Source organism: Aethina tumida, chromosome 4, assembly GCF_024364675.1.
Source record: "Aethina tumida isolate Nest 87 chromosome 4, icAetTumi1.1, whole genome shotgun sequence".
Lineage (NCBI taxonomy): Eukaryota > Metazoa > Arthropoda > Insecta > Coleoptera > Nitidulidae > Aethina > Aethina tumida.
This window is the reverse complement of record NC_065438.1, coordinates 25942102-25964554: the sequence shown is the minus strand read 5'-3', so window position 1 is coordinate 25964554 and position 22453 is coordinate 25942102. Positions and strand designations below refer to the sequence as shown.

The 22453-nt window shown below is 28.7% G+C and overlaps 1 protein-coding gene across 2 annotated transcripts; it reads right to left on the bottom strand.

Annotated features, from left to right (window-relative positions):
• Positions 1-869: 869 nt before the first annotated feature.
• Positions 870-20459, bottom strand: LOC109607512 (protein FAM13A). Of its 2 annotated transcripts, XM_049966657.1 has the most exons (6): positions 20323-20459; positions 15452-15627; positions 15303-15371; positions 2536-3766; positions 2261-2476; positions 870-2202 (listed from the first exon to the last, which is right to left on the bottom strand). In XM_049966657.1, exons 4-6 carry the CDS (start codon positions 3754-3756, stop codon positions 1822-1824), a joined length of 1818 nt encoding a protein of 605 aa, XP_049822614.1. In that variant the 5' UTR covers positions 3757-3766; positions 15303-15371; positions 15452-15627; positions 20323-20459; the 3' UTR covers positions 870-1821. The 2 variants fall into 2 exon arrangements, with proteins under 2 accessions (XP_049822614.1, XP_019879551.1); XM_020023992.2 differs by lacking the exons at positions 15303-15371; positions 15452-15627; positions 20323-20459 and adding an exon at positions 8703-8940.
• Positions 20460-22453: the final 1994 nt, after the last annotated feature.

The following is a 22453-nucleotide window of genomic DNA, read 5'->3' as shown; positions in this document are numbered from 1 at the left end:
AAGCAGTTGTTTCTTGGAATATTATGTTATGATTTCTATCTAACAGTGCATGCTTAGGTACAGTAGACTTGTCTGTTTTAGTTTGCAGTTTCCTTTGTGTTCTTTAATCCAAGTCCCCATTGAACGTTTTGTGGTACCGATATGTACTTTTTCACAGGAGCATAGTATACGGTATATCCCAGAAGCCGTTTGAGGATCTCTCCCATCTTTATCGGATCTGAGTCTGTGTTGAATATTTCATGTTTTTTCTGTGGGGTTTTGCCAATTCGGTAACTTTAGATATATAATGGGATAAAAGTTTAACCAATCGTGCGTTCACTAGGTGGTTCTTTCCTATTAGTATGACAGCTCATTGTTCGTCTTATTTCTGAGCGCTTGTATCCATTGAATTATAGTGTTTTTTCTAAGTGCTGTCTTTAGCAAGATGGTATGTGACACATATCCTACTGGCTCGTTCGGTTAACGTTTTGATGACCCCTTGACTGGATGAATTCATGTAGATACAAATCAATGTGTAAGGTGCCGGTATACTCTATAGTCAAAGTGTTTAACTACCCGTGTTACTTGGACATTCAAAAGAGATATTTGGTTCTCCTTCTCCAATTCCATTGTGAATATTATGTTGTTATGTTGAGAGTTTAGGTGTTTTAGAAATTTAGTTTTTCTTGTCCATGTTTCCGTATTACGAAAGAATCATCTACGTAACGATACCAAACAGAAGGTTTGTGTTTGGCAGTCTATTGCATTGGCGAACTATGCATTTAAAATACCATTGATCACAGTCGTCTAGCCTATAAACTTTTCACAACATTGTTTTATTATTAACTAATTTCCTTTTTATTAAATTATAGGTTATAAAATAAAACAACTTTTGTTAGTTAATGCATTTTATTTTAAATACACAGAAGTCCTACTATGTATAACAAACAGTTTTTATAAGATAAAAATGAAATTATGTCATTGTTAACTGTGTGATTAGTTTTCAAAATTTTAACAAATTCTAACGCCTACAAATTAAGAAACATAATTAGTTGTATCCTACAGAAAATTTAGCCTCTAGGTTCTATCTCTTTTGTACGATTTGATGCCACTATTGAGTAAGTCATAAGAGGAAAATTATTTACATACAAAAATTAATTAACCATATATTAAAAGTGTTCAAATAGCAAAACAGTTATTTTACGTGTATATAGAAAAGTCAAGATGATCACATAATTTTGTAAAATCAGTTCCAAAAGTTAGAGCTACAAGAAAAATAATATTAGATTTGATCGACATTCCAAAATTTCTCTCCTTAGAAAAAGTTTAGCACAATTGTCATTTCGAATATTATTTTTTTCGTCTTAAAAATGTAATGAAACATTTTATATAATCGAAATATTTATATTTAAGTTACGCTAGTAACAGTTATCTAATGACTAATATACATTTCGAAAATATATTATTCAAAACATGATTTTACTCTTGTTATAGAATGTCGTCCTGTAATGATGATTGGTAGTAATAGTGGAAAACTGATATTTTTAGTTTTAATTGTCCTCAATTTGTAACTTAATTTTTCACCGTTATATCCTTTTATAATATCAATTTAACTTTTAAATAGTCATAATTTGGTCAATTCGATTTGTACGTCTTATTCTAAATATAACAATATTTCCAAAATTTTCAGGAATGCTTGTCAACATTGAATAAAAACTATGATATCAAGTTAACATCAAGCTAACTTACGCTTAGTTTTTAACACGTAATAGATAATAAAATTTCTTAGATCTTAAATGGTTTGAACATGACATTTTTAAATACTATTTAGCCACCTTATGCTTAATTTTGCTTTCCAACCAAAGCTTCCAAAAGCCTAAGTTTCGCCTTAACCTTCTTGTACGATGTGTAAGCATATTCAATGGGTGCCTTATCTTCTTTCTGAATCATTCTTCCCGTTTTTTGTTGTACGTTCGACTCAAACTCCTTAATGGTTCTTCTTAGTTCCTTCTTTTCTTCAGTTACAATTTTTAACTCGGCTAAAAGCTCGTCTCTGGTGAGAGAATGGTATGTCTCACTGACGGACACGTCGGTGTCGCTATCTGTACTGGAAGAAGCATTCAATTTCGGTTTCTCCTCTTCATTTTCCGACGTCTGTGTTGGCAGAGGTGTTATGAAATGCATGGTTTCGTCCTCGTGAATTGTTGCGAGTTCCAAACTTGGCTGAAAGTGAAAAGTCTCATTAGTACTTTATGAATTTTAGTTTAGTGTTGAAGCTTACCGTTGATATTTTGGCGACCATCCTTTTTAGAGTTCTGTACCTGTCGTAAAAAGGTCTGACTAAGTCCCGGTCTTCCTTGTTGTTTGGACGACCGTGTACAGATTCCAAATACAACAGAGCTTTTTGTATAGCCACTTTTTCGTCCAAGAGCTGTTCGGGGGTCATTTCTTCAATGTTGTAACTCCTGTTGGTCGATTCTCGTTTCGACGCCAATTTCTGTAACAAAATTGACTGATTACACATCAATAATCTTAATAATTTAATGAATTCCATACCTTTTCCAATTCATAAACAGTATCCTTAATATTAACGGCAGTTAAGGGTTTGTCGTCTTTAACGGCATCCCCTTGAATCAAAGCACATCCGCCAGACACCTCTGTTAACTGTTTTTGTTCCTTTTTCAATTTGGTTAGATCCGAATACAATTTCTTTAAAGTGCTGTCGTTAAGCTTGTCAACGTGCGACGGCTTAAATCCAGTGGCCGCTTCGAATTCTCCTTCTCTCTTTTTAATCTTTTTCTTTAAGGTGTTGATGTCTTTCGTGAGTTTCTGCATGCGCTCGTCCACTGGATTCTTAGGTTTCTTTTCTAGGGCAGCTTTAATTTGCGGTACGTCCTTGTCTAAGTATATACGGTGAGTAGCTATAATGGAGTTTCGTGGTGATAGTAGAAGTCTGTTGTTGGCAAGGGATATGCTGGGTGTTTCAGTACTTTCTTCGATTTTTTGGTTGTAGCTGGATAATACTGGTTCAGAGCAGTCTATTTGTTCATGCAACGTTTTTAAATCTAATACTGGAGAGACAGGAGTGTTAACGGGGCTGGGCGATCTTTCGCTTTCGAGACTATGAAGGCGTAGAAATTTCGACAAGCTGACTGTATCCGCTTCGGCCGGTTCAGCATGTTTAACGTCTACATCCACCGCTTGGATGCCTTGCGGTATGACCACTTTATTTAGGGAGTGTTCTTTTTGCTGTTCGCTGGATTCATGCTTGAACTTTGGCTTCGACACATATCTGACCTTGAGTCTTTTATTAGGATGGTTTCTTCTACTTTTCAAAGCCAACGGACGGGAAAATCTTTCGTGCGACCTCCTCTTTTCGTGCTCGTAATCTTCGTAGGTTAATGTTTTATCATTGTTGGAATACCTGTTTGGCGAAACGTTAATTTTTTCTATAGATGCGGATTTGATGAAGTCTTCATTGCTGGACACACGTCTGATATTGTCTTTCTTCTCCAAATGCTTTCTTTGAGCTGGCCTTTCCTCCGAATTGGATCGGATGACTTTTCTGTCTTCGCAGAGGGAGCTGATGCTCTCCTGCCTTTCTTTGCGTTTGCGGGCTTTACAACTGGCTTTGGCCTCATCGTAAGTGGTGGGTGTCGATGTAGGTTTCGATCCTAAGCAAGAAGTAAATGCCTTCTTTATTTTTCCTGCCTTCGACTCATAATCAATTCTCGGTACCACTTTTTGTGTCTCTTCTTTCTTGGCGGGTCCTTTCATACTTTTTGTTCTGCAATGTCAAAAATAATTTCATTAGTATGGGCTTCTGACAGTGACGTTTAGTAATTATAAGCTTCTATTCAAACTTAAACTAGAATATTTCAAAAAATACCTGAAACTAATGTCCACCAACAGAAACATGGTGGATGTTTTAATACACCTATCACTATTGGTACTTAAGTGCACATCAGTAGATACTGCTTAGGATTCAAAATCGATATTATGATGATAAAACAATGTCATCGTAGTTTTATTCTGTTTTTTTTTGCAGCCTTGTTCTTGACTCAGTAATTGTATTCTAAGTTCTTCAATGTCAATTTCCTTTTTTCCTTAGTTTAAGGAGAAAATATTTTAATCGCGTCGGTATTGGTTTTACAGAATAAACAAATTACAATGCAGGAAGTTTAGGTAATTGCATTTTTAGGAAAGATTTTGTTTACTGTAACAAAACATTGAACCTTGTGGGAAGGTCGGGCCATTTTTTTAAAGATTATCCGTTACTTTACCAGAATTGAAACGAAATGCGAAAAGGGATCCAGAATAAAATAGCTATGCATTAATATTTTTCTATGTGTGTGACTTTCCATGATATTCGTGCAAAAGATTTTGGCCATAAATATAAATTTATTTTCGTATATTACTACAAAATTGAATAGTAATTTTTTATTATTAAAAACAGTAAAACGAAATTTAAATAAAATTGATTGATTCCAACTAAAGTTTGGTCAATTTCCTGAAACTATCACACATGGATTTTATCAAGTATGCATAAATGCAAATTCCAAGAACGCTTAGGGGTATAAAATCATATCTTTGCATGTCGGCATTTTACTTTACGTGACCAGGTCAAATACCATTAACATAAAACTTAAAACGGATTCTCTAAACTATTCTAGAAAGTTACTGAAGTCAAGAGTGTTTTCAATAGAAATAAAAATCAAGTTTTCTAATTTATTATATTGAATATCTTCAAAATGCAAAAAATTATTGATTTTAAACATTAAAGTCAAATCTAATGGGCACAAATCAGACTGACTTTCAGTGGTTTCCGGTGGAAAATAACCAATGTACAATTCGTGTTTGCTTCGAGTTATAATAACATTTAATGTGTTATACAAGTTGTATCGACCTTTAATTTGAAAGTAGCTGATAGGCATTCCATTGTGTGGAAACGTTTAATGACTAATTGTCAGTGTTTATAAATAATCCATCGGTAGGATTTATTTGGTCAAGTTCAAGGCTTATCCAACTATAGAGGCTAACGAATAATTATTTGCCAATTCATTATTCCGCACAATATAGATTGGATAGAAATTGGTACACATTAACTGACATGTGTTCTAATCAACGAAGCCATCTCAGAAAAGTCCATTATTTTTTTTCTGTCTTCCTGTCAACGCTTTTAGAAATGAGTGAAGAGAATACAAAGCAAACAGAAGTTAAAAAGAATATTTTCATGTTTACCGGGCTGTAAACACACAATAATCACAGGTGTTTGTAACAAAGTGATTTCACAGGAAGATGTATACGTTGTATCCTTAGTAACACCGTATTTTTGGCTCATACGTGGAAGGAATTGATCGATACGCGTTAATTCGTCTTTTGTATTTTCTAGTTAATTACTTTGCAGTTGGTCATTACATATAAAACGTTCACACTCCTTGTTTTGTAGTAAACAACCACATCCACAAATTAACATCCCTAATGTAACATTGCTCAGACCTCAAGGGAAAAATTTATTGATTATTTATATCGTTTAATCATGTTAACACGCACATAATTATTTGCTGTAAGTGACATGGAAATTTAATATTTGGGTTTTAAAATTACAGTATGCAGAATTTTCATCAAAACATAATTATACGCCATGGCAAAACACGCTTACCTCGTTAACGGCACAAAAGGTTTATTGAAACTAACATCACCCAAATATTTTTGAATGACTGTTCTCTACCGTGATGAAATCATTAACTGTTTAATTTGAGCTGTTACACTCACTAAAATTTATCAAGGAATAGAAACAATGAAGCCTATCAACGTAAACAAATGATTAAATTGAAAATGTCATGCATTTGCTACTAACTATAAATGAATACGTTGCACCAAATACTAATTATGCAGTCAAATGTTTTCGGTTTACTTAACTATTAATAGGAAAATCCATATTGTATTATCTCAACCATAAACACTCATGAAATAAATTAAATGGCAATATGTATAATATATGACTTGATAGTGTCATAACAGGTAGACTGGCAAAACAGCACTGCATAATGAAGTGTAACATCTGCTTAACTTTTCCATTTATATTAACAAAAGGAAAACAAGTAGTTATAGAAGTATAAATTGTTGCTACTACTTTAATAGTTATGGAACGAACTTTCTCTAGTTATTATGAACTAAATTTATATGAAATATGCATTGTTTTTCGTTCCATTTTAAAAATTACGTTATGAAATAAAAAAATATGAAAAAAAATACATTTTTATTTAATTAATGCTTTAATTAAAATATAGAGCAAATCTACTACAGTTATATAAAATATTATATTTTTCGTTATTTTAAAAGTAATGTTTTATTTTGATCAAATTTAAAATTAAATTATGTTGTACTTTTTTTATAAATACTACTTAATTATATTTCTGTGTTAATTACTTGACAAATTCATAAATTTTATATAATTTCATAAAGATTTATATATTATTATATTAATTTTGAAAATAAAAATGTTCAGAAAAAAATTATTGACAAAGTTTTTCAGTTATTAATGTCATTAGTACTATGATTATTTTTATTTAAAAAGAAAATAAATTTTATTTATATTTCGTCATTAATGTAACTTAATTTAATTAATGTTAAAATAGTTAACGCTATAACTTTCTCCAGAAAAAGAATTTGCATGAAATATGTTTTTTTTTTCATAAACATTAAATTATACTGCAATTTTTTAATGTGTAAATAAAATCATTTTTCTCTGTTATATTATGAATAACAAACTAATTAACTCTTATATAAATTTATAATGATAGTTATAGTTTCAAAAATTATTATATTTTTTAATAATGTTTTGGTGTGTAAATAAAATAAAAAATTAAATTATCATATTAAAGATATCATATTTAAGTGATATGATTAGTTTTATTTAAAAAGATTAAAATTTAATTGTACCTATATGTGTGTTATATTTTTAGAATTAATTAACTAATTAATGCTTTATTTATAATATATTCAAGTAGTTATAAATAGATTGTTACCATTTTTTTTTAAGTTATGGATTAAATATTCTACAGTTATTGGGAATTAAATTTGCATGAAATTTATGTACATCCATTTTGATTTAAATTAAAAATACAAACAATTATAAGAATGTTTGTTTCACCATCCTTATAAAACAAAAATGATTTTGAAAATGAAATTATTAATTTTAAGAAAAATATATTTTTTAAAATGGTTAAGATAATATAGTTTTTTTTTAAATTCAAAAAATAAGAAAATTGTATTTTGTTATATTTTTGAATTTCTTAATTAATACTTTGTTAATAATTTAATTTATATTAAGATATCCTATATCTATATATACAAAAGAAAATAAAGTTTATTTTGTGATTTGATGACATGTTTGTATTGTTTATAATTAAAATAGTTATACATAAACGTTGTTATAACTTTCTTTAGAATAAAATTTACATGAAATATTATCTGGTATTTTTATAAAAATTAAATTACGCTGCAATTTTTTAATATGTAAATGAAAAATGAATTTTTTTAATTCTCATATAATTTGATAATATAGTGAATATTTTACAATTATTAGGAATTAAATTTGCATGAATATTTATTCGTGTTACATTCATTTTGATTAAAATTTATTTCGTATATAATTTAATTTATATTAAAAAGATATAGATATACAAACAATTGTCGCTGCGTTATCTATAAGTATATTAGTATGAAATATGCATTATATTTTTCGTGTTATTTGAAAAATTATGTTTTATTTTTATAGAAATGAAATATTAGATTATATGGCAACTTTTTGATGGACATTAAATATTTTAAAATTGGTTATCTATGTTAATTAATTGAGTGTGCACTTTAAATTAATTTTTCTTCTACCATCATTATAAAATAGAAATAGAAAGTAAATAATTTTAAGAAAACAATATTTTTAAAATGTATGACATTTATTTAAAACTACTATGAAATAATCTTTCTGTGATGGACATATTTTGCCTAATTTAACACTGTTTCAAATATTTATAAAAATTTTATGTATTACTATAATTTCATTTTGTATTTTAATTTTAATATTTATTTAAAATTAATTTAATTTATTTAGTTTATCATTTAACTTGTATTTGAGTCAGATATGATATAAAATTGTCGTTAAAATTAAACCGAGTGAATTTTAGATAAAATGTGGTGTTTCTTTGGCATAAATCTACAACTAATTTTAAAATAATTCTTACGTTTATATGGGAAGTCCTATGATGGTTTAACTAATCCAAGACACGTTCACTTATATCGATTTGTCAACCACTGCTTTTCTTTAAATCAAATTATACTAATAAATAGTACAAAGGTTCAGACTGGTTTACCTAAAGTTTTAGTCACAGTACCTAAATGTTGTTGTTAACCAATTTCATTGTTTTTAACTTGTGAATAATTCCACAAGGTAATAAAATTAATTTATTTATATATTAAGATTAAATTATTAGAAATTAATTATTTTTTAATGTATGTTGTTTTAAATTGTATCTGAACATTTTGGCACTTAATTTCTTAATTTGATATTTAATAACTAAAATATTTCTAACTTTAATTAGAATTTTAACACTTTTACTGTGTTAAATTTAATGACAAAGTATAACTTTCATTTAAAGGAGTTTTTTACACTATTTTGATACAAAATTTAAACAAATAAAATAATCCATAAAAGTGTATACCAATTTTACGTGACTTCGGCGCTGCTCCTGAGGAATGCACAAACTTCCGACAAATAAATGGATCCCGATGTACCAATTTGCATGGTCGAATCCAGCGTAAAATTCAATACGATAGTCACTAATATGGCAAATTGAGGGACTGTCACTAAACCGTACCACTTGGCGAAGCGTAATTAACTGAATGACGGAGTCAGCAAATGTTGATTACACCAGCAACGGATCCATGTCTGTATCAGTTTTAGCGATATCAAACTTACTGTTTTCTGTTTCTACTTTTATATTATTTGTGGCGTTCTCGGAATGATAAACTAGACATGCGTTCATTATAATGTTCATGTATGTGTTATAAGAATGGTATTTATATCGAGTTACTGGAATCAATCAATTTTTATTGATCGATGTCTGAAATTAAATTAGTATTTATTTACTTCTTTTTTGTGGTAGAATACAACGCATTTTTAGTTTGAGTTCAAGGTAAAATATTAATCCCCTATCGCTCGTGTTTCCTAAAATCAATAAGGGGGTATTTGGAAAGTTTCATATATATAATGTACAAAAGTAAAGTTTTTAGTCCGGTGCTAAATTCAGTCTGCGTCATCATTAAATTAATCGTCTATTTTTGTAGTAAGAATTAAGTTTGTATACGTTGTGCAATTTGATGTTTTCTTTTACACTTTCAAATTTTATTTAAAGTGTTGGAAAGATGCCAAATTTTTTATGAAATCTTAAGTTATTGTATTGTGTTGTGACTAGCAGTACGTCAATTAGGTTGCAATAACATTGTTTTTCAGTTTCTATTAGAATAAATATTTATAGGATGTTTGGGATGTTGTTTTAAAATTAACGTCTAGGATGTATAATATTCTAAAATTACCTTAGGCTGGAGTTCTTGAAAGTGAGTAAATATAAATATTAATGGTATTTTCTGAAAACTTGAGCTTTTCTGAATTTTGGACGGAAAGAAAATATGTTCAATTAAAATGTCATAGATCTTTTATTCTTGGAAGATAAATATTACTATTTTTATCGGTGGTCAGAAAAACAACTCAAAATTTACAATCAAACATTTTGTAAGATATTTCATGAAAGGATTGGATTCAAATTTTTTATAGTCAGTGTAAAAAATATATTTCAATAATCTATACTTTTCTTTACTTTTTTGTTACACATCTTATAAACGTCAGAGATGTTACATTAAATGCATATATTTGTCTGATTTGATTGGCCAAGGAAATTGCACATTCAAATGTTTTTAAGTTTTGTGACACAATTCTCTTAATATGATTCATATTATTTTATTAAGTAAATTCACTTTTAGTGCTTAATAAGAAATATGAAACAACACACTCAATTGAAAATTCAATAAGAAATTGTCCTAACAAGATCTCCTTTTATTAATAGACAAAATAGAAAAATTAGTAAACCACATTGTTTCTTGTCTTAGATAAATGTGTTAATTGTATCATACAATATCAGTGTGTCTAATAGAACAATCAGACGTCAACTGAATGAACAAAATTATATAGGATATATTTCAGTAAAAAGATCATTAGTATCAAAAAAGATTCGAATTATATTAATTATTTTACAAAATTTTGGCGAAGGATACTTCAATTGAACAAGATCTGATGGTAAAAAATACATACATCGTCCTCCTACTAAAAGTTTGGATTCCAGATATACTCTGAAACAATGTTTCGGTTAAGAATTCCTTTTCTTGGCATGGTATAGAAAAATTAATAGAAAAATGACCGGATCTAAATACAATTGTAAAGTTGTGGAACGACATGAATCCTCGATTAAAACACCAATAAGCATTAAATTTAGATGAATTGTGGTTATTAATTGAAAAGTCGTGAAATTTAATATCAAACGACAATTATCGATATTTCATTGAATCTTTGCCTCACCATTTCCAGATGGTTATAACGACCAAAAGTTACCTAACAAAATATTAACAATTTTGTTTAAAGTAGTGTATAAATTATTTAATAAATATATATTTTACAAAAGTTCATTCGTATTTATTGTTTAAGATTTAATATAAGTAAACGTTATTTTGATTTACGTACAAAATGAATAATAAAGAATAGAATATAAAATATTTTGATTATATTTAATTATAGGTGTTTGTTTATTAACTAACGTTAAGATAGTAATGTGTGCTATTTCTGTAGCCATATTAGTAAAAAAAATTTACTCATCAGTATAGTTTAGAAGTTTAGAAGGACCTTTACAACCTTTACCTCAATTTATTGTCATGCGATTAATGTCCTTGTTTTTCTAGTTTATTCCAGACATACAATTTTATAGTTATTTTATGCCATTACATAATTCACCTCATAGTTATTAATAAATTTGGCTGACATATTGGCAAAGATTAAGAGTCCAAATATTAATCGGGATTGGAAATTTATCTGAATTTTATGGAAATTAATGGATGTTATTTGCCTTGTTTTATAATGTCAAATAGATTGTGTGAAAATTGCAGTCATTTTACAATGCCTATAAACTACATCTAAAACCTTGAATATGTATTGTAAACCAATAGAATCGAATAAAATGGAAGAGAATGTAAGAATCAATTAGTAAATGAATGAACTTGATTTAATAATTTAACACATTGGATCTATTCACATTTTAAATAGGAATAAGAAAGTTAATAACACACAACTATCTCAAAATGTGAATGTGATTGTATCTAAATATGTAATCTTACAGGATCATAAAAATATTAGTAGGAGTAAATAAAATATCAAATTTTCTTCAATTTTATTGCTAATGGAAGAACAAAACCACTTTTCTTCGTATATTTGTAGTAGTTATAAAAATGTTTCTCTTACTATCTCATTATAACCTCTTTTGGAATCGTTCCATAGTCAATTGCGGTTGCATAAGCAACGATCGTTGATGCCTTTACCTTCACTAAACGTAAGTAATAGTCAATTTTAAACAATAAAAATGCGAATATTTTATTATACGTGATTATAAATTGCCTTAAGGTCATTCATATCGTATAATACCGTACTTTCTCTGCCACAAGATGATTGACACGAAGAATGTCAACCTCGCTAACATGTGTTCTATATTTGTACATGATATTCGCAAACATGTGCTTCATAATGATAATTATACTCGTGGTAGTATAGAAAATTGTTTGTAGCGTTATGAATGTGTAGATTAATTGACTATTTTCATTTTTTATGTAACATGATTAGTTCAAAATTTTGATTTATAATCGAGAGGTTTAACTATATTCTAGTGCAAAACAGAGCACCTCAACTTTCTGTAGAAGCGGGTTTTACTACTAATCATTTTAAATTCGCTGTCGTTTTATACAAAAATACTCTTTCATGATATTTTATTTTATATGAGAAAAATTTCTTTCGATAGTGGCAAAATTTAAAGTTAAATATTTTGTAAAATATATTCTAAAATGATTTAATTCAAAATATTTCCAGTAAACGGCTCATATGTAGAGCAACAAATTAAAAACATTTCTTTTTAATTAAATTAAACATTTCGTATACGTATACATATATAACTATTACTTTTTATTTTTAGCATAGTTGGTAAGTAAATCAACCAAACCATATTTATATTCAATATAGTTGATTTTATAATTTATATCTGTGTCTAATATCGTTACTTAAAAGTAAAAATGTCTAGAGATGTCCATTTATCGATACAAATTAAACAACAAATTGTAGAAAAGTTCTGTAATGGTAAAAAGCAGAGAAAGCAAATTGCAGTCGATTTAAATTTAAACAAATCTATCATTTCGAGGACGATTTCCAATTTTAACAGAAGGAATACGGTGTAAAAAGTTACTAAAAGTGGTAGAAAACTAAAGACTAATAGAGTCATGGACAGGAAAATAAAAATGGTTCCTGTTAACGACCCTTTTATCAGCACATCCCGCATAAATCAAGAAATAAACGAACTAAATGTGTCGGTGAGTACTATAAAACGAAGCTGATCTATGCAGTACAAAATCAATAAAGAAGTCCTTTATTACTGCAAAAAATAAGAGGAGCCAAAACTACTTTTTGCAAGAGAATATGTGACCTGAACATATGGGAAATGGAAAACAATTTTGTTTTCCGATGGAAGTCGGTTTCAATTATTCAAATCTGACAGTATTTCATTGGAGAAAAGACCAATTAATGAAAGGTATAATCCCAAGTACACTAGACCTATTGTAAAGCATCGTAGACGAGGCGTTATGGGATATTTTTCTGGGTATAGCATGGCCTCGCTGGTTAAGATAGACGGAATAATGAGTCGTTTCGTTTATCGGGACATTATAGATTGATTGGCTTCTCAAGAAGTATGTATAATGTATTGGCCAGCACAAAGCCTAGACCTCAATCCAGTTGAAAACCTTTGGAATGAAACTGATAGGTACGTTTATATTGAAAAGTTACTGAAGTCGAGGAAAAAAAGGTGTTTACTTATTAAAAATAATGGATATGCTACTAGATACTAAATAAAGAAATGTTGAATGTACGTAAGGTTGTTTTATTTTATAGTTGCTCTATTTTTCACCCCTGTTTTTTTCAAATATTAATAAATACTAACTAAACCAACTAATAAACATTTATATTGATTATTATTATTATTATTATTATTTAACTGTAAAGTTGACAATAATATGGATATTTAAACGTACACTTTTATCAACCCAAATGAAAATTTCTGAAGTATATAAAACATATTTCAATATTCTATATATATATTGTCATACTCACTTTTAGTGGAAAGTAAGAAACATTCCACTAAGGAGAAAAGGGAAATAGCAACGTTCATTTGAAAATAAAATAAAAAAAAGTCATAACAAAAAACTAATTTTTTTTATAGACAGACAAGTTGGAAAAATCAGTAAAAGAAATCCTTTTTTGTCTACTAGGCAAATAGAAAATGAATTAATTGAATCATATACAACAGTGTGTCTAGTAGAAGGATCAAACATCGACAGAATGAACAAAACTCAGTCTAAGATCCATCAAAGATAAGGGAGACCCCTATATAGGAATATACCGCATACCATGATCTTGCAGAAGAGCACTAAACTTTCAATGGGGATTAGGATTAAAGAACATAAACGAAACTGCACTGTTATAAGGAAATTACAACATTGTATTCCAAGAAATATAACTGTTTGCCTCGATTAGTGGATATCCCACTGGAATGGTTAGGAAAGCAATTGAGATCCATACACTAAGAAACAATTTCAACAGAAAATAGGAAACCCTAAAACATGGACATCAGTGCTCAGAAACACAAAAATTGTTAAGCAGATAAGAACGACCACTGTTTAGTTGACAATCAGATATCAAAGAGACACGAATCAGATCAGATCTCTGAACATACTAGCCACTTGCATTAGCGAAATATCTTATAAATCCGAACAAATATGGATATTAAGATTAAACTTTGCACAAAAATATTTTAATTATCCTCCACAATTTTGGCGAAGAGTATTTTGGAGTGATGAAGAGAGAACTAGAATAGAATAGGATCAGATTGAAAAACGAATTTTGGTCGTCCTCCAAATATAAGTTTGGACCTTAGATACCACAAAAAGTTTAAAACACGATGAAGGAAACGTTATGGTTTGGAGTTTCTTTTCTTGTCATTTTCTTTCAGTAGAAATTATTTTGATTTGGACACAAAATGAATAATTGTGGAAAGAATATAGTGACAGAGGATTTTAAATAAAATGTATTAAATTTAATTAGAGGTGTCCTAAATAACATTAAATAGTAATGTGTGTACATTTTAGAGTAGCTTTTTTCTTATCTATGTTAAATTTCGTTATTAAGATCTTACCTGCTTAGTGCAATCGACTCTCATATTTTTTGGTTGAATAACCTTTATAGAATGAATAAATAAAATGTATTTTAATACAGTATGTTAAATTACTACTTGATTTTTAATTAAATAATTCCATTCATCCATTGTTTCTACTGCTTCAATAAAGAAAACCTTGGTTAACGCTTTTAATACTTTATAATTAAGGTAAGCTGTTTTAATGAGATAGAACGAAAGTTTTATTAACCTTCTCTTGCTTAGATATGAATATTTTATTGAAACATTTCTAATAAATATCACACCTCACAAAAAGCTATGTCAACTTTACTTTAAGCAAAATTTTATTATCCGAACTAGTAGTGTGACTTTAGAAATGTGAAGTAAAAACTGTATTCATAAACGGTTTTACTTTTACAGTTTGTTTTTCTTCTATGTTATGAACCCGTTATACAATTATTGTAAGGTTTGAGGAGCATTTCAATGGTAAAACATGACTTATGAATGAGTATTATTTATATTAACACAAGAAAAACTGAATCATTTTTATGTTATAAAATTTATTGGTACAAACGTGTTCTGAATATAGATAAGAGTGACATAAATAAACCTAACAATGGAAAGGCTGAAAAGAAAAATACGTATTACTTAATCGACAATAAATCATTCAAGATATTTTCACTATTGATTACCATTAAGATAGCTAATTTCAGAAACACCATAAAAATAATGCATCACGTCGGGTATAAAATAAATACACACAAAATACAGACACAGATAAATACTCACCCTTTCAAAATTCCTGGTTGCTCCTTAGGTACAAAACTACGCAGCGATTGTGATTCGATCGACGGAACACTATGTTAACAAAAAAGCTTAAGTTGCGACGAATATCTATTAAAAATGGTATTAATGCTGATATTATTAAAAATATTCACTTTTTTAATGATAGATGCTCTCGATTTTAAATTTAAGGGTTCATATCTCTATCACGACACATCTCAAATCTATGGCTGTTTCAGGAAGTGGGTTGTCACCAGCCGCAATTTTAGCATGTGGCCGTTGATAGGCTGCTAGACAATCGGTTTCTCTTCTGAAAACTGCGATCAGTAATCTGAAACAAAATTTTTCACTTCAATTAACTAGCTAAAAATATTTGCACCATCGACTTGTGTTTATAAACAACATTCAGGAAAGTTTCACATCAACAAATTTAGATTAAACATTAATTTTGATTTAGTGGAAAGTTTGATTGAATGATCAAATAACTTTTGAAATGAATATACAGTTAGACAACAGAAAATAAAAACTCATTTAATCTTACGTTAAAAACCCTACGTTTGCATATATTTTGTATATTTTCTTTTATATATCTGTTCTTGATGACGAACTGCAAATAACTGATAAGAATTGATTAAACTGCGTATCAAGGCACAGAATACATATAACGTGTGTCATAGTCTGAGTGATCAATACTGGTATAATTCTTAAACGAGTATTTTCTATTCTTCTATAAACATTTGTTGTTGTATGTCAAAATATTAGAAATTCCACTCATTGATTTAGAAGATTTGCATCTAAAATTTTAATAGTGTGTGACAAAATGTTCTTTACATAAAAACAAGTTTAATGTGCAATAAATATTAAAAATAAAAGTTACATATTTATGGTTTCCATGGGCTGAAAATTATTAACAAAATTTAAACGTTCAAAGATAAAATATTTTACAATTTGTGAAAACAATAAATATTTAATAGATTTTTGGTGAATTATAATGAAATTTATCTTTAAATAATGAATTTTTTAAAATTTAATTTTAATAAATAGCATTAAAAATCGATCAACAAGTAGATATGCACAGTGAGGTAATATCATAAAATTTAAATCAATTAACTTTGGAATGTAAAATCGGACACAAACAAGCAATTTAATTCTGTAAAAATATTTAAAAATAGATTATTTCATAGTGTGCTCCATGTCGTGTTTTTCGTTCGTCATGTTGACGCAACAGCCTCTATTTAGAATTAATTTGGTCAGCTGCAATCAATTGATATCGAATTAATTGAACAAATTGGAAAACTATTTAATCCACATGGTTCTCAGATGGAAATGTACTTTCGGCTTCGAGCACTCTTTATCAGTAATCAATTCCGAATACCGGGATATTTCATAATTAAGTTTGTTTTAATCGAGATGCAACAGATGGACATGTCGTTTGTTATGTCCTAAGCATTTTCGTTCAAGATGAAAAAGCTGCTGCATCTGACAGACCACTTTCTCCACTTCTGGGTAGGTTTAATTAAATTTTTCATATCAAACAACCACACTTTTCATAAAAAAGCTGCGGAGCTTTTTTTAAGGTTCAGCCTCAATTTTACACTCTTTGCTTCCATGTTGTTATTGAGGTATTTATAAATTGGATTAATCTTAATAATTGGCTAGTGCAAGCAAAAATGCTGCAATACTTAATGACTGTAATAAGAAAAAATTGCTTTCACCTGACTTTCAATGGAATTTGTATAAGTGATATATTTCAGGACTTTCATTGTTAACTATCATTTAGTAAATTGCAGCAGCCAAATCCGGTTGAAATTATTATTACTAAAAAATTTAGGACAAGTTACATTTTCATCGAATTATGGTGACATTTTACATAATTAGTTTTTCTTGTGTTAATGTAAATCAAAGATTTCAGTAACAAATGAATGAACTAAATACATTTAAATACTTTCGAAATTTCTTTTTTCAACAAGCATATTCTGTATGACCGTATTGAATTGCAATATAAATTCATTGCATGTTTTATGAAATTAGTAATATGGTGCCAAATGTTATCGACAGTGAACAACATTCAATTAGATTTTCTAACGAATTGTGGTGACATTTTAAATTTTTAGTTTTCTTGTGTCAATGTAAACGACAAGCATATTCTTTATGACCTATGTATGACATTTAATTTTGTTTGAACAAGAAATATGCAATATTTTATATCAAAATTTTCAAATACAAAAACTGCTTAGCAAATATCAATGCAAAGAGTGGCTAAAAAATAAATATTACAATTAACAAATTTTGTTATATTTTTAGTTTTTCTTGTGTCAATGTAAATCAAAGATTTCAGTAAGAAATGAGTGGACCAAACACACAATTAAATACCTTCCTAATTTCTTTTGTCTACATGCATATTCTGTATGGTCTTATTGAATTGCATGCAAGTTCCATCATGTATTATAAAATTAGGTTAAAATGGTGGCAAATGCTATCGACATTTTATTTCGCTTGAACAAGAAATATGCTACATTTTATATCAAAATTATCAACATTTCAATAAAGCATGAATAAACAAACAAATAGTAACAAATGCTTAGCAAATATTAATGCAAGGAGCAGCTAAAAAATAAATTATTATAATTGTTAAGTTATAACAGTTTCAATAGTTACGTTTTCTATCGAGTTGGGGTCATATTTTATAGTTTTAGTTTTACTTGTGTCAATGTAAATCAAAGATTTCAGTAAGAAATGAGTGGGCTAAACACACAATTAAATACACAATTTCTTTGTCTACATGGATATTATGTATGATCTTATTGAATTGCATGCAAGTTCCATCATGTATTATAAAATTAGTTTAAAATGGTGGCAAATGCTATCGACATTTTATTTCGTTTGAACAAGAAATATGCCACATTTTATAACAAAATTATCAACATTTCAATAAAGCATGAAGAAACACGCAAATAGTAACAAGATGCTTAGCACATATCATTGCAAGGAGCAGCTAAAAAATAAATTATTATAATTGTTAATTTAGAACAGTCAGTAGTTACATTTTCTACAGAGTTGGGGTCAAATTTTATATTTTTAGTTTTAGATTTCAGTAAGAAATGAGTGGACCAAACACAGAATTAAATATCTTCTTAATTAGTTTTGCCCACAAGCATATCCCGTATGACATTATTGAATTACATGCATTTCCATCATGTATTATGAAATTAGATGATTTCTGGTGTCAAAAAGTATCGGCATTTTATATGGTTTGAACAATAAATATTCAATATTTTATATCAAAATCATTTCAATAGAGCAGTAACAAATACAAAAACAGTAACAAGATTCTTAGTAAATATCTATATAAAGAGGAGCTAAAAAATCAGTTATTATAATTAACAAATTTATAACAAGTTTCAATAGTTACAATTTTATCGAGTTGTGGGCACATTACATATTTTTAGTTTTACTTGTGCCAATGCAAATCAAAGATTTCAGGAAGGAATGAGTGTTCAAAATCATAAGTAAATATCTTCCTATTTTTTTTTTTTTTGTCCACAAGTATATTCTGTATGACATTATACATACAAATAGCATCACGTAATATGAAATTAGTTGATATATGGTGCAAAATGCTATAGACAATGTAATAGTTTATACCAAAATTATCATAATTTCAATAAAGCAACAACAAATTCAAAAACAGTAACTAAGCAAATATCAACGCAGAGAACAGGTAAAAGATCAGTTATTATAATTAACAAAAATAGAACAATTGAAATTAAAATATTTATTTATAATTTATCTATATATTTTGTATTTTTTGTTTTTCTTGTGTTAATGTAAATCAAAGATTTCAGTAAGAAATAAGTGGACCAAATACATAATTTAAATACCTTCCTAACTTCTTTTGTCCACACGCATATTTTGTATGACCTTATTGAATTGCTTGCAAGCTCCAGAATGGGTTATGAAATTAGTTGAAATATGGTGCCAAACGCTATCGATATTTTATTTCGCTTGAACAAGAAATATTCAATATTTTATATCAAAATTTCAATAAAGCGACAACAAATACACAAGCAGTTACATGATGCTCAGCAAATATCAATGAAAGGAGCATAAAAAAATCAATTAGAAAAGGCACATCCCGTCAAATTATGCCTTGAAAATTTTTCCAATAACTCTATGAACGATGGAACGGAAATAATTGTCATTCGAGTCTGAAAGCTCTTTGCGAGATTCATCTCGAATGTCACAAAGAAATCAAACTACAAAGACGTGTTCAATCCTCATAGTGCAAAAGTAGGAAATAGAATTTTTCTTACCAATGAATCAAATAAGTGATATTATGTTACTTTAAATAAACTTAGTACACTTTGCTCCATAAACTCTTTTCTGACTCTGACACAAATTAGTAATTTTAGAGAAGTTTACGAATGTATAATTAAGTTTCCTAATTAAATATAAACACTAACTGGATTAATTCATTGCATGCACATACAAAGTTTAATCATCAACTGGTTCAGTTCCTTGAAATCGATTAAAATGGTCTGGGGCATTCCGGACTGCTGGGTACATTTGTTGTTCTATTTAAATAAATGAAATCAGTAAAAGTGTTTTGAAGAAACATTTATTAGCAACGTAACTGCATTAAGTAACAACAATTACAAAGTACATTGGCCGTGTTTCGGCCCGACGTCTATTATTAGAACAATGGTTCATTAGGGTATGACCTACCCTATTTATACTTACCGTGTTACAAATTTAGCCGGTAGTTATCACTTAATTTTCAACAACCGGAACAATTTCAATTAAAAGCAACATTCACCCATCATCGTTTTGCAGTGCACGATGCAGACGTACCGGCACTAAACCAACTACATGCTACGTAGTTCGGGAATGTCTCCCTCCTAGAGAGAAAACCATCCCAACGAACCAAGACACGATGCAAACACAATCAGGCAAACAAATTCTCGTCGTCATCGACGCGACTAAATCTAACAAATCATTTCGGTTTGGTTTTTTGAAAGACACTTACCCTGAGTCATAGTAATCGGCTTCATGTAAATATTTACAAAAGACCGGAGAACGACAGAGCTGCTATCTGTTTGGGAAGTGACTGTGACTGTCACGGTATCGATCCGTACGGTTTCGGTTCCGTGGACCGAATACGCATACGCGAACACACGGCCAGCGCATTTCACTTCTGTTTTGGTACCGCTACGCGCTCTGTTCCAGATGCACCTGTTTCTGTTTCCTAAACGTAAACTGCTCAACACTGAAAGAACTTGGGGATTTTCCACGGCCTACGGAAATTTTCAACACCGTGCCCTTCTGGTGTTTGGGTTTTTAAGTTAAGACGCAGTAAACATTTCTAGAAAAATGATGGTGAATACATTGTCTTGAGCAACATCCTCATTATTATTTTGTGTTGACCTTAATGTAATAATATTTTCATACAAAATTTAAGAAGCATATGATATTTACAGAATTGAACTATTTTGTTAGAAATGAACCAACTGGTGGTCTGTTGATGTTGCGTATTCCCGATATTGACGCCATCGAAACCTGACAAGAGTCACGTAAAGGAATCAGGATAGGATATAATTGCCTAAGAAGCATAGGAGGTTTATTTAGAGTTTCTAACACGTTCCTTGATAGTGTTTGAAGTTGAATAACTTATTCATTATCTACTACACTAAATAAATTTAGTTTTAAATAAGAAATTGCATAATTGGTTATTCAAAATTCAAAAGTTAAAGGACCTGTCAATGAAGTAAATTTAAATAAAATATATGCAGTTTATCTATGAACAACTTCCAAATTTTTTTTTGTACACTTATAAATATTATTATACTTATTTGCTGTTTGTATTCGTCATTGCACATGATGCAGCAATTCTAAGGTACAATTAGATATAATAATAATATAAATTGAATTTGATAGAAATACAACTAGTCCCATTGATTTGTTGAGTTTACTTATTGCAGATATTGACGCCATTTGAACGTTGTCCAGAGTCACGTAAAGAATAGGGATATGAAATTATTACATAGGAATTTTTCATAATATCTATACGATAATTTAAGATTAATATAATATTCTACGTTAAATCTGAAGTTTAATTAAGGATTATATATTAAGATGTTTCTTGATAATTCACAAATTTTATGGCTCATTTATGACTGGTTAGATTATATTATTAAGTTACGGTATAAATTTTAAATAAAATGTAAAATAAAAAGGGAATTTTAAAAATTCAAAAGTTGAACAAATTAAAAATGACTTTAAACTATTAATTAACTAGACTACAAATTTGTAAAAAAACTGCAGTGAATCTGTGTGAACCACCGATATTAAATTGACAACTTTTTCTAAAAAATATTAATAATTGTGTATTTATGACAAGGTTATGATTCTTTGTTGTTCATAGAAATTGAACTATTAAGTAAATAAATAAATAATAAAAAAATATGCAGTTTATTCATGAACAACAAATTTTTTTCTGAACATTTTTAAATATTCTTATATTTATTTGGTTTTTGCATTCGACATTCCACATGATGCAGCAATTTTAAGGTATACTTAGACGTAATAATAATATAAATAAGGATTGGATATGATAGAGATACTTTATTCAGTCCCATTGATTTGTTGAGTTTACTTATTGCAGATACTGACGCCATTTATTTGAACGTTGTCCAGAATTACGTAAAGGAATTGGTATATGAAATTATTGTGTAGGAATTTTTCGTTGAATCTAAAATTTATTTAATGATTCTAAGATGTTTCTTCATAATTCAAAAGTTCAGTGGCTCATTTATGATTGGTCAAATTAAATTATTGTTAATGAACTAAACTATTTTTTAGAAAAACTGCAGTTTGTCTATGGTAACCACCCACATTAAATATTTTTCTGAAAAATATTTAATATATTTAATAATGACACGGTTGTGAATATTCTTCAATCTAAGTTTATTTAGAGTTTTTAGACCATTTCTTAATTATTTTCCAGATTAAATTAATGAAGTTTTAAATTTAAAGAAAATAAAAGTGATTTTAAATTGACAATTAGCTAATTTATTAACTTTTTATTAACTTAAACGCAACTTCATGTTTGTACTCACACATGATGCAGCAATAATTAATTAATTAAAATTAATGAAATT

Bases quoted from the DNA above. Each gene is read 5' to 3' on its own strand.
- LOC109607512 (XM_049966657.1), bottom strand. From the start codon at position 3,756: ATGAAAGGACCCGCCAAGAAAGAAGAGACACAAAAAGTGGTACCGAGA. The intron at 2,477-2,535 runs GTATGGAATTCA...ATTTTGTTACAG, and splicing joins CTGTTTATGAATTGGAAAAG to AAATTGGCGTCGAAACGAGA. The intron at 2,203-2,260 runs GTAAGCTTCAAC...TTTCACTTTCAG, and splicing joins TGGTCGCCAAAATATCAACG to CCAAGTTTGGAACTCGCAAC.